The 17,835-nt window shown below is 43.4% G+C and overlaps 1 protein-coding gene across 1 annotated transcript; it reads right to left on the bottom strand.

The window, feature by feature from the left end:
* Positions 1–12,367: 12,367 nt before the first annotated feature.
* Positions 12,368–16,503, bottom strand: LOC311056480 (uncharacterized protein). The gene is made up of 2 exons (XM_084073127.1): positions 16,245–16,503; positions 12,368–14,158 (listed from the first exon to the last, which is right to left on the bottom strand). Exons 1-2 carry the CDS (start codon positions 16,486–16,488, stop codon positions 12,702–12,704), a joined length of 1,701 nt encoding a protein of 566 aa, XP_083929253.1. The 5' UTR covers positions 16,489–16,503; the 3' UTR covers positions 12,368–12,701.
* Between the last annotated feature and the right edge of the window lie 1,332 nt (positions 16,504–17,835).

Below are 17,835 nucleotides of genomic sequence, written 5' to 3'. Positions count from 1 at the left end.
ATGTGTCTCGCTAGCCAATCACAGAGCTGAATAGAGTCAGCCAATCACAGTACAGCTAGGGGTGTACTAATGTAGAGGGGTGTACTATTATGGGCCAATCACAGTGCAGCGAAGGGTGTACTAATGAGGTGTCCCAACCCCACTTATAGGGGCGGCTACACCGCCCCAAAAAAAAAAGTTAGAACAGGGAGATAAGAGGTTTTCTGCCGTGACAGCGACACCGATATATACTCCCCGATGAGTACAAGCACAAGAGTCCAAAGGCCCGACCAACTTGACTGCTCACGGCTCTATTCATGTCCCCCCGTCCCCGTCCCTCCCCGTCCCCCCTCCGTCCCCCCTCGTCCCCCCTCTTCCTCCTCGCCCATGCAGTTCCATGGAAGTGAGAGAGAGAGAGGGAGAGAGAGAGAGCCACGGTGGACTGTCTGCCCGGGCTCACGCTTACTGACAGCCCCACTCTCACGGAAGTTGTCTCGTCAGGGGAAATAGACTACATTTCAGTGGATGGAGAGGACGGGCGGGGAGAAGGGGGAGGGGTGTAGGCGCTCCCACCTGAAGCGGAATAATGGCCGCCGTGCCGAGGGGAGAGGACTCGTTCACACCTGTCAGACTGCCACGCACCAAACTGTCCGTGTGTGTGTGCATGTGTGCGTGTGTGCGTAGCACTACGGCGCGCCACGCCGCCCACGGTGTGTCACCGCGTCCCGCAAACTGCCGGTGACAGCGCTGTGCTCAGGGGCCGCTGCCCCGCTGCCGGCCAGGAATTCAACCGACAGGCTTTTTAATCAAACCGGCAAACCTCACCTGTCCTATTATAATTAACAATGATAATATAATTAGTATTGTTATGTTATTAATAGTATTATATATCGGCTATGATTGTAATTAACAATATCATTATGTCATTCATTTTCACGCGCATATCCGAAGCTGTCACAGCTCGGGGACAGTGAGATGACCCATCGCATCGCGGGGCTGAATGTCGCTGTCAGCACTTCATCAATCAGAATCTGCGCGCCGGTCCCCCCCCAAAAAAACACTGGGTTTGACCTTCGCTGTGTGCCTGTGCCTCTGCGTTAGGTGTGGGTCGGTGTATGCCGCCCGGTGTCAGAGTCTCTTGACACTGATTTGATAACGGCGGCAGGTTAACATTTAGGGAAAGGGGCAGAGGCGTTGAGGTTGGCCTGAAACGGCACGCTGGGTGTAATATGTCGCGTTCACGCCGAACTTGGGGGGGTTCCCGAGAGCGGCTATTGCTCTAGCTCAGACATGGGCAACTGGTGGCCCGGGGGCCACATGCGGCCCACACCTTCACTTAATGCGGCCCGCAGGTTAATATCGGAAAACTGATATATTATTGATTTCAGCTGTTTACAATTCCAAACATGTAAACATGACCTGCTTTAATTACTTCAATCTATATTTGTAGCTTAATGACTACTTTAGTATTACAATTATATTGTCTTTTTTTTATGTCCAATGTATTTCTATTTAAGTTCATAAAGTGAACATACGGTAAATAGCAAAAGAAAATCAGGATTCCAATTAAAAAAACGGCAAAAATAGCAGATCTACAAGCTCAAAAGTGCGACACGTTTTGAGCTTGTAGATCTGCTATTTTTGCCACTTTTGTGGGACATAGAATGGCGAATGACGAAAAAAGTTACAATACGGACATAAGAGGTGTCCGTATTACCCGACAGTACAGTATGCAATGTGGAGTGAGTGTGGAAATATAGCGGCCCTCTCCATCCTCAAAGTTGCCCACCGCTGCTCCAGCTCCAGTTAACGTTAATTAGGTTAAATCAGAGCCCGGCCAATACCTGACTTTTGGGTCCGATGCCAATCCCGATTTTGGAGAGTAATAGGCCACCGATTATCGATGTTTTGCTTTAATGTTGTAAGAAGAAAGGAGAAAGAAAGAAAGAAAGAAAAGAAAGAAGTTAAATATTTCTATGAGAACACCTTCATAAGCAAACAACTACAGATTTGTAGCACTACCCCTTTAAGAGGTGTGCATAAAAGGGGTGACCAGGCGTGTGGCCTTCTGTTTGGCCAGAAGCCTGCATTTGGGTGTTTGATGAAAGACTTGGAGGCCTAATACTGGGTAAGGAAACTTGTGAACCATTGTTAATGCTTTTGTAATTCATTTTGGCAATATGGTGACATGTTTTAATGAGTGGCATTCCTTAAATCTCCTTTAAGTGTGGCATTTTAGTGTTTCAGTGATTCATTGTTTAAGAATCAGTAAAGGGAACTTTTGAAAATGTTGGCCCATGTTGTGGCATATATATATGCTTAAAAGTCAGGAGACATTGTTTGCATCAAAAGTCAAGTAAGGGCCAAGTAACGCATGTCTGTCATTTTAGATTTCTTTGGGCTATTCAAAAATAGCAGATCTACAAGCTCATAGCGCGGCACCGAGTGCCGCGCTATGAGCTTGTAGATCTGCTATTTTTGAAAAAGAAAATAGTGAAAATGTGTGTGTGTGTGTGTGTGTGTGTGTGTGTGTGTATTTATGTATGTATACGTGTGTATATATACACACACACACACACACACACACACACACACACACACACACACACACACACACACACACATTTTTAGCTCAAATTTAACTCCATTTTTCACGATTTCCCCCCACAAAATAGCAGATCTACAAGTTCATCGCTATGAGCTTGTAGATCTGCTATTTTTTTGAATGGCCAAAGAGGGTGCATTTCTCCTTTCCGACATGTCGCCTTTCCGATGTTGACGAACCCTATACCTAACCCTAACCCTAACCCTAACCGCACGCGGAAGCCACTAGTCGGAGTAGTGAGATGTCGGAATGGAGAGTGAACACCGGCCAAAGAAATCCTAAAACGACACAAGGAATGCCTTCCCGGTATCAAAGGGTTAAATGTATACTTTTGTCATGTCAATGAATTCCTCCCACTGCTCGCCACTGAGGAGCACAAAGTACAGCTCCAAAAAGTGAGTGAGAAAGAGGGAGCTGGGATGTTTTCTGTTGGACTTCATGAGTTGTGTGTACATGCTAAAAAGCTGAACGCTGATCAATATAAATGTTCCCAAAGTTTCAAAGTAGCATAACATATCAATTGTGAGCTTGTGCTGTAGATGTAGATCTGCTGTTTTCGCTGTGAGACACCATTGTACGTCAATGTATAAGATGGGCTTTTAAAGTCGTTAATGTCATCCCCGCATTTTGGTTTTGCCCTTGCTTCCCCGTGTCTACCTGGCTGTCATGCCCCTCGCACAAACATCATTTCACAGACAGGCAGAGAGGTATAGAGAGGGAGTGGGTGATGATGGCGAGATGGAACGGGCCAGGAGCAAAGTGGAGGAGGAGGAGGAGAGGGTTCAGGCAATGTGGAGGAGGCGGTGGAGGCTGATTTGTGTCATGCAAGCGTGGGACCTCTTCAGGATCTTCTCTTCTCTTCTCTCCTCCTCTCCTCTCCTCTCCTCTCCTCTCCTCTCCTCTCCTCTCTGACCGCTGTGTGTCGGTGGGGCTGGGTATGGCACCAGTTTTACACCTTCCACCATGGCGGTAATTGATTCCTTTAATTTGCTTCAGGAAGAAGCCGTTGCCAGCCAACCAGGCAGACATTTCTCAGGCCACTTTAATTAAATGCCAGGTCTTTAAGGTGTGATATGAAATTCGTTTGGCTTCCTCTGATCTCGTACTCCACAGACAATTCATTAACATTTCCCCCCCCCCCCCCGTCTCTCTTTATATTTCACACAAAGCCTCAAGAAGGGTTTCGTATACGTGACATTTTCCTTCCTCTCCCATATATATCCACTCATTTATTTAAGGACAACTATTAGGATTAAGCATAGTGTGGCTGTTTCACTTAAGATAATAGAATCTGTGGAGAATTCCACTCTGCAAAGGTCTTTGAGTGTACGAGAAAGGCAGGCAAGGGCGCCGATACCGTGGGTGCTTCGGGGCTGAAGCACCCACCTGAAATGAGGAGCACCCACTGGGTGCTGGTCCCAAAAAAAAAAAATATATATATATTTATTTTTTATTTTTTTATTTTTTATTTTTTCAAAATCAGTAGTGGTGGGTGCCCGGATTTACAGTACCATAACCATTACAGTAGCTACTAGCTGTCTAACTCGGAGATCCACTCATTGGTGGGGGGGGGCGCCGCGCGAGTATGAGGGGGGGGGGGGGGGGTGCACGCGCTCATACTCGCAGTCAACGCGCAGCCGCTCGTACTTGCAGCGCGCTCCCATTTGTTTACGTTTTGCCGGCTCTAGACAGTCTTCACCTAGCAGGTAAATTAACACAAAGTTCACAAACTAAGAGAGAGAGGCTTGCCTTTACTGCACTAATAGCAAGATGAAGCCACCAGCACCTTCAGCAAAGAAGAGATTCACCCAGCAGAAACTAAATTTCTTCAAACCCGCCGAGGCGAACAGCACAGTCAGAGTGAGGAGGAGGAGGAGGAGGAAGCGGAGGATAGCACAGCCAGCTCCGCTGCTGGTGGTGGTCGTGGTCGGTAAAGTCATGAGTGAGTCTGAGTTGACATTCATTGTTGTAAAATCATACCAGTACCACTGTACTATTGGCAAACTGTTAATAAAGTACCCAAAGAAAAATAATGCCTTTTCTTTCGGCCGCGGGTGGGGGGGCGGGGGAGTTTAAACATACTCAGTTCAGAGTAAATTTTGTGTACTGAATAAACCGAATTAACCGAAATAAAGTTACAAAACCCCCCCAAAAAAGTTAATTATCCAACCCAAACCCGCAAAATTTTTCACGTGCGCTGCCCGCGCGTGCATGTATGGCATGTTGGGCACCCGCAGGTGTTTATAAATATCGGCGCCCTTGAAGGCAGGCCTGTATCCATATGTATTCTACCTGCTTCCACATGCGTATAAGTATACCTTTGGAACCAACGGTTCCCGAGCCATAGGGCAGGAGCCTATCTCCTGTCTCTGTAGCGTGAGGCGAATTGATGTATGTACATACAGTACATCCACCAGCCATGATATACAAGCAGTAGTGTAAAGTACCTAAGTACTCAAGTACACACTTAAGTACACTTTTGAGGTATGTTTTACTTTACTGGAGTATTTCCAATTTTCAATACTTTTACTTCTACTTTTCTATGAGTGGTTTCAGTTTGTACATGAGCAAAGTTTGCATCCAACTTTAACATCTCCATACTATCAGGTGAACCAACACAGTGCAGGCTGTTGCAGTGGGCTGGAGGGGTAGAAAGCCTGCAAATCCTTTACTTATAAGCCATCATGGCAGGCAGCAGGCCAACCTCCCTAATAATATCCTGATGCCTCCCCACTCGTCGTGACTCAGAGAGAGCTCCTGAAATGTGCCTCTCTCTCTCTCTCTCTCTCTCTCTCTCTCTCTCTCTCTCTCTCTCTCTCTCTCTCTCTCACAGAGAAAATCAAAAGCCACAATAATTTTACTCTGAGAATTACAGATGGATAAACTAACACTTGATGCTTTTTGACTGCACACTTTGTTTTTTAAACTATTCTTTCATCCCACCCTTTTCAGCTTCTGTAAATCAAGACTGAAAACTGAACCGAAATCAAACGCAGAGCTGGGAAAAAACAACTAAATAACAACTCAAACTAATGAATATTTTGAAACTTAAATAACCTCACTGCGAACACCACACAAACTATACTCTCATTGGTGGGAAAAGTAATGTTTTACTTAAGTAAAAGTATCAATACTGCAATGTAGAAGTACTCTGTTACAATTAAAAGTTCGGAATTCAAAATGTGCTTGAGTAAAAGTACAAAAGTATTGGTATCAAAATGTACTTAAGGACAGTACTTCAGTAAATGTACTTAGTTACTTTACACCACTGGCTATGTCAAACTCTAAATCCCACAATAGCAGCCAGGTGGGTCCAGGTGAAAGCTTGGATTAAAACAACTCTATATCGTTGCTGTGTGCTGGAAACCTTGTATGTCCAAAACCGTTCCTTTTTATAGTACATGTTTAAATGTTGAAAATAGCCGATCTACAAGCTCACAACGTGTCGGGCTTGTAGATCGGCTACTTTGACTACTTTTGTGCCACACGCTTGTATGACGAAGTATAGGGCAGTGGTTCTCAACTAGTGGTCCTTGCGGACCACCAGTGGTCCTTGGGGGGGGGGGGGGGGGGGGGGTTACCAGGGGGGTCCCCAGCGAAATGAGTTAAGATCGCGTCGCAATCATTTTGTGGTTTGGTCCGTTCGGTTATACACCGTTGGGTGGAGAGGTATAACTCTCGGTTAGACGCCGTTGTAGTTTCAACTAGGTTACCTGGCTACTAATATTTCCAGTAGTATGTATCAAAATAAAACGTATGTGGAATTATAACATTACAAGTATAGACCAATTAATTGTTTACTAACATTGAGACTGGATGCGCAGGTGATTGTTTCACGCAATCAATTTCCAACCTGTTGTTTCGGGGTGCGCTAGTTTCAGCACACCCCAAGCCCCTCTTGTGTGTTGGCTAGTGTGGCACGTCCTGGCGAGACCTGATAGAATGGGTTTCATTTAGCGCATACTGGTCTTATCAGTGTGACGTCGTCTGTTAAGGGGTCTATAGATAAAAAAAAACTCTTATTTTGAAATGTGCATCATTTTGAAAGGAAACACATTTCCACGAAGGCCCCCTTTACGACGTGCGTCAAGCCTCCGTTCTCCCATGAGTCCCATCAGTAAACTTAAACAACAGACGTGAACGTCGGACATTATGGAATATAAATACTTTAGGGCAAAAGTTCATATTTACCCCACCATGCTCTCTGAAACCAAGACAATATGCCTATGTAACAAAAGTGTGTTCTCTTTCGTCATCTTTGCAGAAGGTGAGTAATTAATCAGTGGTGGAAAGTAACTAAGTACATGTACTGTACTCAAGTATAATTTTAAGGTATTTTTACTTGACTGGAGTATTTCCAATTTGCATTACTTTGACTTCTACTGCACTGCATCTCAGAGGCAAATATTATAGCCTACTTTTACTCCACTACAATTATTTGAAAACTTTAGTTAGCCTACTATGTTTCTTTGCCTTTGCAGCTTGATTTTAATTGACAAAACATACATAAACCACTTCAGCCCTATTTAAACTTTTGAAAATAGCCGATCTACAAGCTTACAACGTGTTGTGAGCTTGTAGATGTACTATTCTGAAAATATTTTTAATATATTGATTTTAGCCATGGACCCCCATCTGAAAATGTTTTGTGCCAGGGTCGGGACCCCCAAAAGAGAACATTTGTTAGCTCAGTTTTCATCATGCAGCCATGGGTGGGCCAGGGTATAAAGCTGGCCCACCCAATAGATTTTGCAAAAATATATATATATATATTTTGATTCATTTATTTATTTTTTATAATAAATCGGTAAAATCAGGCAAAAATGAGAATTAAATAACATAACCCTAACCTAACCCTAACCCTAAAACTGAAATAAAGTAAAAGAAAAAGCACTTTGAAACTGAAGATGATGGCCAATGTTGATGATAATTGATAACAAAATATAATATATATATATATTAAAACAATTAAATAAGCCCCCCCTGCAACGTTTCCTTTTTGCCACACATATACACTTCATGGAGTACATTTTTTTATACCGAATTAACCGAATTAAAGTAATAAAAAACGGAAATAAAAGGGGAATAACCACGAAAAAACGCGAAATAAAAGGGGAATAATAACAAAAATGAGAATTAAATAACATAACCCTAACCTAACCCTAACCCTAAAACTGAAATAAAGTAAAAGAAAAAGCACTTTGAAACTGAAGATGATGGCCAATGTTGATGATAATTGATAACAAAATATAATATATATATATATTAAAACAATTAAATAAGCCCCCCCTGCAACGTTTCCTTTTTGCCACACACATACACTTCATGGAGTACATTTTTTATACCGAATTAAAGTAATAAAAAACGGAAATAAAAGGGGAATAACCACGAAAAACCACGAAATAAAAGGGGAATAACCGCAAAAAAACGGAAAAAATCGTGCACGCAGCCTCAAGACAGATTGACGCCACTGCTCGGCATGGAAAAGGTTGAAAACCACTGGTATAGGGCATTAATTTACACAAAAAAACATACAAAGTTGAAATATGGAGATACAAGGTTTCTGCCCGACGTCAGCGCCGATATTCTGTGGGAATAATATCTCTGCATGCATTTTTTGAATTGCCTTATCGGCCCCAAATTAGGCGGCGTGTTTTTCCTAAGCTCCAGCTACACCCCCCCTCCCCCACCCTTAAAGCACCCACCCACCCACCCACCCTCCACTTCCTGTGAAACTGCTGATCCAAAAAACCCTCAGTGTTGCAGTTCTGTAAGTCAGCAAAACAAAAGGGGAAAAAGTTCTACATTTTGACAGTCCACTGCAGCCAAAGGAAGAAGCCACACTGCCTGTTGTCTTGTGAGCGAGTGCCAGGTTCTTCGTCCCGTCTTAGTTGATGTTACACGTGACGCCAGTGGTGGAAAAAAGTACTACATTTTTTTTTGACTCAAGTAAAAGTATCAATACTGCAATGTAGAAACACTCTGTTACAAGTGAAAGTCCGGAATTACAAATTTACTTGAGTAAAAGTACAAAAGTATATTGGTATCAAAATGTCCTTAACTCTTTCACTGCCAGACTCATTTCTGGCTGCGTGCATCCCACTGCCAGCGATTTTCTTACCTTTTCAAGTAGTCACAGAATATCTATATTATATATATCTATATATATTATTTTTTCACACAATATATGTGTGAAAAAAATAATAATAATAATAATATTCAATCAATAGCTCCAGGCACTGAGGAGAACCGGGCAGAACAATGTTTGGTTTCAGAGGTTGGTCTCAGAGGTTTGTGGAATTATAGGAGGATAAAAGACGTATCTAACTTTGATGAATCTCATACAACCTATTTAATGTGTGGAGCGTACGGTATATGTGTATTAGATTCTGTGTGTGTGTGTGTGTGTGTGTGTGTGTGTGTGTGTGTGTGTGTGTGTGTGTGTGTGTGTGTGTGTGTGTGTGTGTGTGTGTGTGTGTGTGTGTGTGTGTGTGTGTGTGTGTGTGTGTGTGTTTAGACAGCTTCAGGCTGGCTCACAGACGGGCTGCTGTGAAGGGGATCCATTGGAGAGAACAGCATACATTTGGAGTTGTGGCATTATAGCCTGTCTAGTGTTGTTCCAAACACTCACAATCATGCCTTACAGCAAACTATTGATTTAGCAATGGAGTGAGTGAGTGAGTGGACTGATTGATTGATTGATTGATTGATTGATTGATTGATTGATTTGGAACACAGCCTGAGAATTCAAGACAGATTCTTGAGGTCCATGATTGAGATTGACCTGCTTGCTCTACATCAGTGGTCTTCAACATTTTCAGGCCAAGGACCCCCTAGCTGAGAGAGAGATGGAGCAGGGACCCTCTCTATATTGTATAAAATTGTGTTTCAGATTAAAAAAGATTAAAAACTTAACACGACGTGTTTGGCTGCCGTGTTAAGTGGTCAGATGGGTGGGCCACGAACACTTTAGTTCGTCCCTATAGTCAAGGGGAAAAATGGATGCAACATAAACTGGGAGTGAAACCCATTTTTATTAATAGCTTAAGATATTTACAGAAAATGAAATACTTCATATATATTTCAAATCATATAGGACACACGGAGCAACTCAGGGAAACAAACATAACGGTCCTAAACCTAAGCTTTGAGTTTTAAACACTAACCTGACAAACACAAAATAAAGTACAATAAAATCCTACTATTCTCTACTCAAATTTAATCTAACAAGATATGACTTAATACAAAAAGCTGGCTTCCGTGGCCCAGCGCTTGCACATATAACAAAATGACTTAAAGGTAGGGTAAGTGATTTGCTTTGGTTAAAATAAGTGTTAAATAGCTCTATATTCTGATAGTACTCATTGCTATAGAGTGTGTGTTCAGTAACAGTGTTAAATAGCTCTATATTCTGATAGTACTCATTGCTATAGAGTGTTTGTTCAGTAAAAGGAGTCTCCTTGTCTCTCCAGCTCTTTATTAAACAGAAAATGCATTTTTGTTTCAGTTTCAGTTTAATTTCCAATTTTATCCAACCAGGACGGAGAATTCAATCAGGATATAGATTAAACAAGTGAAATGGGAAGTGATGACACTAAGAAATGAGCAGACACAATTGGAACTAGAACACTATACAAATTAAGCTTAAAAATGGGTACTTTCTCCTGATTGGCTGAGATTTTGACACCTACCGAAAAATGTATTTTCTGTTTATTAAAGAGCTGGAGAGACGGAGAGACTCCTCAAAGGACTCAAAATACAGTAACTTAACACATCGACTGCCTAGATCGAGTTAACTCGATATTAGTAATCCAGCGCTCGACTGCCTAGATCGAGTTAACTCGATATTAGGTATTTTCATTGGTTTCATCTGTGATCGCGCGGGCTGTTTACTTTTAATCATCACTTTCGTTTTCCATCTACGTCACACTCACCCGAAGCTGGATGTAAAAAAAAAAAATCGTTTCCGGGTCACATTGTTTTTCTCCGGTCATTTTCGTCCAGAATAGAGAAAAACACTTTTTTTCACACGCTATAAAATACAAAGGGAGAGCTCCCCTTTTATTTTCTTTGGTCCGAGTGACGATCAGGCATCGTCGTCGTGTATCACATCGTATCACAAGCCGATCAGAGATTGTCGAAGACAATCACATCCGGTTCATGTTGTTTGACTGTTTGAGCCTGGAGGGAGGGGGGGGGGGGGGGCGAGTCAGCGAGTCATCGAGGGTGTCATTTTGCTGCGCTCTGCTGGTCGATCGTCGTATGTGTTCAAAATCATGGGAAAAAGAAACTTAAATGCATTTAAATGAGAAAACAGAGAAAACAAAAAAACACGCAAATCGCTGGCAGTCAAGGGGGTAAATTTGGAATAAACTCTGGCAGTTAAATACTAATAGACCCCTTAACAGACGACGTCATACTGGCTGCGTGCAGCCAGTATGCGCGCAACGAAACCCATTATATCAGGTCTCGTTAGGACGCGTCTCACTAGCCAACACACACAAGAGGGGGTTGGGGTGTGCTGAAACCAGTGCACCCCGAAACAGGTTGGGAATTGATTGCGTGAAACAATCACCTGTGCGTCCAGGCTCAATGTTAGTAAACAAATAATTGGTCTATACAAAGAACACTAGGGGCGCGTTCGGATATATGCACCCAGAATGTGCCCAGTTTTCTGAGTGCACGGGCGGTGACGTCATAGAGCGCACTTAGTTCTTCTGATTTACGAACGATGATTTTTGAATGATCATTGGATCGGTGAACGATGATTTTTGTGAACAAAAAATGTTCATGATTTTTCACAACATAGCAGATCTACAAGCTCATAGCGCGGCACTCGGTGCCGCGCTATGAGCTTGTAGATCTGCTATTTTTGAATAGGCAATGGAATAAAAAAATGACTCAGATTCTTTCCCGGTCTAAATGGGTTAAGATGAACGATTTTGTCACATTTACTGTACAGTATATGTCATGGTGTTGAAATGTAGTCTGGGATGATGCAAATTGTATTAACACATTGAGTGCCAGAGGTTTTTAAGAACAGAGTACAGCCAGTGCCGGCGTTTTTTACCGGCGATCTTTTTAGAGCTGTAGAAGCCACAACGAGGACCCGGATGTAAACTAAAGGTGTCTGGGCGATGGCCAAAGGCAGGGGCGCCGTTGTTTGTGCGCGAGCCTGGGGGCTGAACTTGACCTAGACCAGCCCCCCCCCCCCCCCCCCCCGCCCCCGCCCCCACGCCGCGACCGGAAAAGTTTATTGTAATTTATAAGGAAAGTAAAATAAACATTCCAGTAATTGCACTCAAACTTTAAAAAAACACCTTAAACAGTGTAATTATTTTATAGATTTGAGCTGCATTCATGTCATGAAAGGTGCTATTTTCGTTTCATTTTAGTTATAAAGGGCCATTGTAATTTATAAGGAAAGTAAAATAAACATTACAGTAATTGCACTCAAACTTTAAAAAAAACACCTTAAACAGTGTAATTATTTTATAGATTTGAAACTGCTCTTTTCGTTTCATTTTAGTTATAAAGGGCCATTGTAATTTATAAGGAAGGTAAAATAAACATTACAGTTTATTTCTAAAAGAATTAGAGAAGAAGCACGAAGAATCAAGTAAGGTTTATTGTCACATTGTGACTACAGACTAGAGCAGATTTACAAGGGCTGATGGCTGGGTGCGGTTGTTACATTCCTGCCTATTGTTCTATAGGTGTTAACGGCCGGCTCGTTGAATGCGTCTCTCTCGCGGCCATCGCGGGCACCTTCAGAGAGCTGCTTTGCCATAGTCATGGAAATTAGATTGGGCCCCGATCTGAGGGTTTCATCAGTTGAGCGTGGGGGCTGTGGACCCGGCGCCCCCACGCGATCGGCGCCCCTGGCCAAGGGTCCCGTCAAACAACTGGAACGCTGGAGCGCTTTGGATAAACACTTATCCAAAGCGCTCGGAGGTATGGACCTTTTTCTCAAGATCCCATCATTGGGGCGGATGCGCGTCAGTTTTTTTGGGATGACGTCACATCCGTCCATTCCCTTTTAAAGGGTTCTAGGATCAATCCTAAATTGCGTTAGAGCGCCCCTTGTGGATTAAATTTGTTTAATGTAATATTGCGTTTATGTTTTTACTAATCTCCAACTGTCGGTCTTCTCTCCTCTATGAGTTCTCTCATGACGTTTGAGATGACAGTTCTTGCTGAACCATTTCCCACACTGCTCACAGTGGTAGGGCTTCTGTCCTGTATGAATTCTCTGGTGAATTTTGAGATTACTGCTCTGGCTGAACCATTTCCCACACTGCTCACAGTGGTAGGGCTTCTGTCCTGTATGAATTTTCTGGTGAATTTTGAGATGACTGTTCTGGCTGAACCATTTCCCACACTGGTCACAGTGGTAGGGTTTCTCACCTCTATGAATATTCTGGTGAAATTTGAGATTACCGTTCTGGCTGAATTGTTTCCCACACTTGTCACAGGTGTAGGGCTTCTCTCCTGTATGAATTCTCTGGTGATATTTGAGAGTACCGCTGTGGCTGAACCATTTCCCACACTGGTCACAGTGGTAGGGCTTCTCTCCTGTATGAATTCTCTGGTGTTCTTTGAGATTACGGCTCTGGCTGAACCGTTTCCCACACTGGTCACAGTGGTAGGGCTTCTCTCCTGTATGAATTCTCTGGTGTTCTTTAAGATGACTGCTCTGGCTGAACTGTTTACCACACTGGTCACAGGTGTAGGACTTCTGTCCTGTATGAATTATCTGGTGGGTTTTGAGCTCACTGCTCGTGCTGAACCATTTCCCACACTGGTCACAGGTGTAGGACTTCTGTCCTGTATGAATTCTCTGGTGTTCTTTGAGAGTACTGCTGTGGCTGAACCATTTCCCACACTGGTCACAGTGGTATGGCTTCTCTCCTGTATGAATTCTCTGGTGTTGTTTGAGAATACTGCTCTGGCTGAACCGTTTCCCACACTGGTCACAGGTGTAGGGCTTCTGTCCTGTATGAATTCTCTGGTGTTCTTTGAGAGTACCGCTGTGGCTGAACCATTTCCCACACTGGTCACAGTGGTATGGCTTCTCTCCTGTATGAATTCTCTGGTGAATTTTGAGATGACTGCTCTGGCTGAACCTTGTTCCACACTGGTCACAGGTGTAGGGCTTCTCTCCTGTATGAATTCTCTGGTATTCTTTGAGAGTACGGCTCTGGCTGAACCGTTTCCCACACTGGTCACAGTGGTAGGGCTTCTCTCCTGTATGAATTCTCTGGTGTTCTTTGAGAGTACGGCTCTGGCTGAACCGTTTCCCACACTGGTCACAGTGGTAGGGCTTCAACCCTGTATGAATTCTCTGGTGTTGTTTGAGATGACTGCTCTGGCTGAACCTTGTTCCACACTGGTCACAGGTGTAGGGCTTCTCTCCTGTATGAATTCTCTGGTGTTGTTTGAGAGTACCGCTCTTGCTGAACCGTTTCCCACACTCGTCACAGTGGTAGGGCTTCAACCCTGTATGAAATCTCTGCTGATGTTTGAGATGTCTATTTCTGCTGTCGATATATTTGAGTTGGGCAGGAAAGACATCTGGGAGGGAGAATGAGGAGAGAGAAAAAATATGTTTTGAAATGACGTGCAAGCTATGTTGTATTAGTGAGTAAGCCTTGTCAAGCCATGAGGCCCATAGTGCAGGAGCCTACAGTATGTTCTGTTTCTGTAGCATGAGGCAGCTTGATGTACTGTACAACCAGAAAATGACCGGGCCAATCAGTGACAATCAGTTCAACTGCTGTCCGACTCCGTACAACAGTGAAAAGCAGCCCCTGATTGGCCCGGCCATTTTCTAATTTCTCATACTATCTGCATATGGGCCGAAGTCCAGACTGATACCGTGGAGGAACGTGTGAGTGAATCCACATCATCAGTCTGGCAATGCCAGGCTACAAGTACACCCCCTGGACATGACGCTAGTATGTCGCAGGTACTTCCCCCAATCCAATACTTGATGCTGAGTGCCAAGCAGGGAGGCATTGGGTCCCATTTTTATTGTCTTTGGCAGTGTTGGGCAGTAATGAGTTACTTTTAATATATTACTGTAATATTATTATTTTACCCAGTAACGAGTAGAGCAATGTATTACTCTGCAGAAACAGTAATATCATACCATTTTACTGATCTAAATAACGCTGCGTTACTCGTTACAATGAAAGTGATTTGTTTTTGTTTCTGAGATGAAAGCGCTCTCTCTGCGGTTGTATTGTCTATGAGCCTGAGACGCGGTGTGTGTGTGTGTGTGTGTGTGTGTGTGTGTGTGTGTGTGTGTGTGTGTGTGTGTGTGTGTGTGTGTGTGTGTGTGTGTGTGTGTGTGTGTGTGTGTGTGTGTGTGTGTGTGTCTCTGTGTGTGTGTGTGTGTGTGTGTGTGTGTGTGTGTGTGTCTCTGTGTGTGTGTGTGTGTGTGTGTGTGTGTGTGTGTGTGTGTGTGTGTGTGTGTGTGTGTGTGTGTGTGTGTAACCTAGCCTACGCCTCCTGTTTGCTCAATTTACTTCATGTTAATTAACTTGCTCCGTCAGAATTATATATGATTATATATAATAATGACAATGAAAAGTTAATCAGACGTGACTGTAGGAACACTTGTTGTCTACGTAAGCACAACATTTTAGATCTCTTTAGAGAGTTTAAAATGATCAATTCCACCTGAGTTGTGTGCTAGCAGTTAGCACATAGCAGTAACATAAGGTACTCTTTTGCCTTGCCCTTGAATATAATTGAAAGTTTTTCGCCTGGAAAACAATGAAAGGCAGAAAATGTTGCCATTCTGTCTGAATGGGAAAAACGTTTTATTTTATTAGGACTCATACAATTTCCCTGGAACCCAAAATTTCCCTGGCTGGGACCCATTCAAATGACCACTTGTGGGTCCTGGACTAAAGCCAGGAGCTGGCTAAACAAATTGTGTTTTTTTTTTTTATTATTATTTTTGTTGGGAGGGGGGGGGGGGGGGGGTGCAAAAGTAATATGTAATATAATATATTACTCTTGAGTAATAAGTAACATAACAGTATTTCTTTTTTAAGGAGTAATATGGAATAAGTAACATATTCTTTTCCAGAGTAATTTATTGCCCAACATCGGTCTTTGCTATGACCCGGCCGGGGATCAAACTCCAACTTCTCAATCTCAGGACGGACACTCTAACCACAGGGCCACTGGGCTGGTGTGCATGCAGTGTTGTATTACCAAATCATACCGTTATAAATTTAGGACGACAACAGCAACTGCCCGGCACTGATTGGCCGTTGGAACATTTAGGCTGATTCCTTGCCTGCATGATGACTGATTCTACTTGCAGCTGTCTCTCTCTCGCTCGCTCTCTTCTCTCTCTCTCTCTCTCTCTCTCTCTCTCTCTCTCTCTCTCTCTCTCTCTCTCTCTCTCTCTCTCTCTCTCTCTCACGCGCACACGCACACACACGCGCACGCACACTCACACTCACACTCACACACACACACACTCGCTGTCTTCACGTTCATTCTGTCTACCGTTGATTTAGTGCTGGAAGGAAGCATTACTCCGTTATTTTTACTCCACAGAGTACCGACAACATTTCTGTACATCTGCTTTCTATTGAAGATGAAAGAAAAGAGTACAGTGACAATAAAAACATGCACACACCTATTCTGTGTAACTTTATCACAGGCTGCTTCAGCATGGCTTGCTGGTAGATCTGTCGCTGTTCCTCCTCTGACGCAGCAGCTGAAAAGTTGTTGGACGACATTTCTCTTTTAAAAAGCCCAAATAGTTCATCTCCTTCGGTCCCACTTTGATGGTCGACGCTTGAGGCCCGGGTTTTACCGTTTGGGATCTGATTGTACTTGCTGAAATTTTGCGGTCTTGAGGTCAGTAGGACACTGGTCATGGACTTGACCCAGTCCTCTGCTCCGCTCCCTGGCTAAACTCTCCCAGATCAACACCGGACAGAACAGCGCTGTCATAACCAGGAACCTCCCACTCTCCACCCACTGCTCCACCCACTTCCCACCCACTGCTCCAGCACTCACAGAGTCACATAATGGTACATGCATCTAGAGATCACTGCTGGAAACTAGGTATATTTACTCTCAAGTACTGTACTGGAGTAACATTTTAGGTACTTTTACTTTACTTGAATGTTTCAGTTTTTGAGCGGTACCAGCCACTCCAACAATTAAGTGACTGAGTGTGTTTGTCCGTATGAGCACGGCCTCAATAGCCGCAGATGATTGCAGCACAAACATGCAACCAGTTACACTAATTAAACACAAACAAGACAGTGCAACACATGTGCCACTTAAAGACATTCACACACACACACACACACACACACACACACACACACACACACACACACACACACACACACACACACACACACACACACACACACACACACACACACACACACAGGTTGGTTCAGCACACTTAAGTGCTCAACACATCGGGTGCCAGAGGTTTATTAAAATATTATACGTTCAGTGCCTGCATTTCTTCCATCAACTCACGTTGATAAGTTTCGTGCTGTAGAAGCCCGACGCGGAAGTGCATGTAAACAAGCGTGCGTGCGAGGCGGCGGAGGGTCCCGACTAACGCCTGGAACAAATATTTCTAACGCGATCCTCCATTGCAGAGTGATCGCCGATCGGCTCGCTTCCACCACGTTAAAAATAAATGGAGATATTAAGCTTTTAGTCATGGAGTTAACATTGGAGAGGCCGACCGGAAGGATTTTTGACATGGATCCACATCCGGCCTCTCCTTCTCAGAAACTCCTTGGATGATCCCAAAGTTTCTTTTCAGCGCCCCACGTGGGCCCCTCGTATAAAAATAAAATTGGGTCAAAAACGGTCCGGACCGTTTTCGGCACTCCTTGTTTGTATTATGAAAAACCGCCCGGACCGTTTATGGCACTCAATGTGTTAAAAGTAACTAAAGTGACTAAAAAGTAACTACAGTGGGTAAAAGTAATCAAAGTTAGTAAAAATACTTAAAACTACTTAACTTTTTTTTTTAAGTAAATAAAGTCAGTAAAATACTTAAGTAGAAAGGTCAGAAAAAGTAACTACTTTATGTTTTTCTACTGCTATCTTTTGGCCATTTTCAGCTTTTTTTCAAAGCTGTCCTAAAATGTGAATGCCCTCTCATGCATTGTAATACAAACCTGTGTGTGTGTGTGTGTGTGTGTGTGTGTGTGTGTGTGTGTGTGTGTGTGTGTGTGTGTGTGTGTGTG

The sequence above is a fragment of the Gymnoscopelus microlampas genome, assembly GCF_963454915.1.
Source record: "Gymnoscopelus microlampas genome assembly, chromosome: 11".
In the NCBI taxonomy this organism is placed as follows: domain Eukaryota; kingdom Metazoa; phylum Chordata; class Actinopteri; order Myctophiformes; family Myctophidae; genus Gymnoscopelus; species Gymnoscopelus microlampas.
Note: the sequence above shows the minus strand (reverse complement) of the source record. Positions and strands in the feature narration are given on the sequence as shown.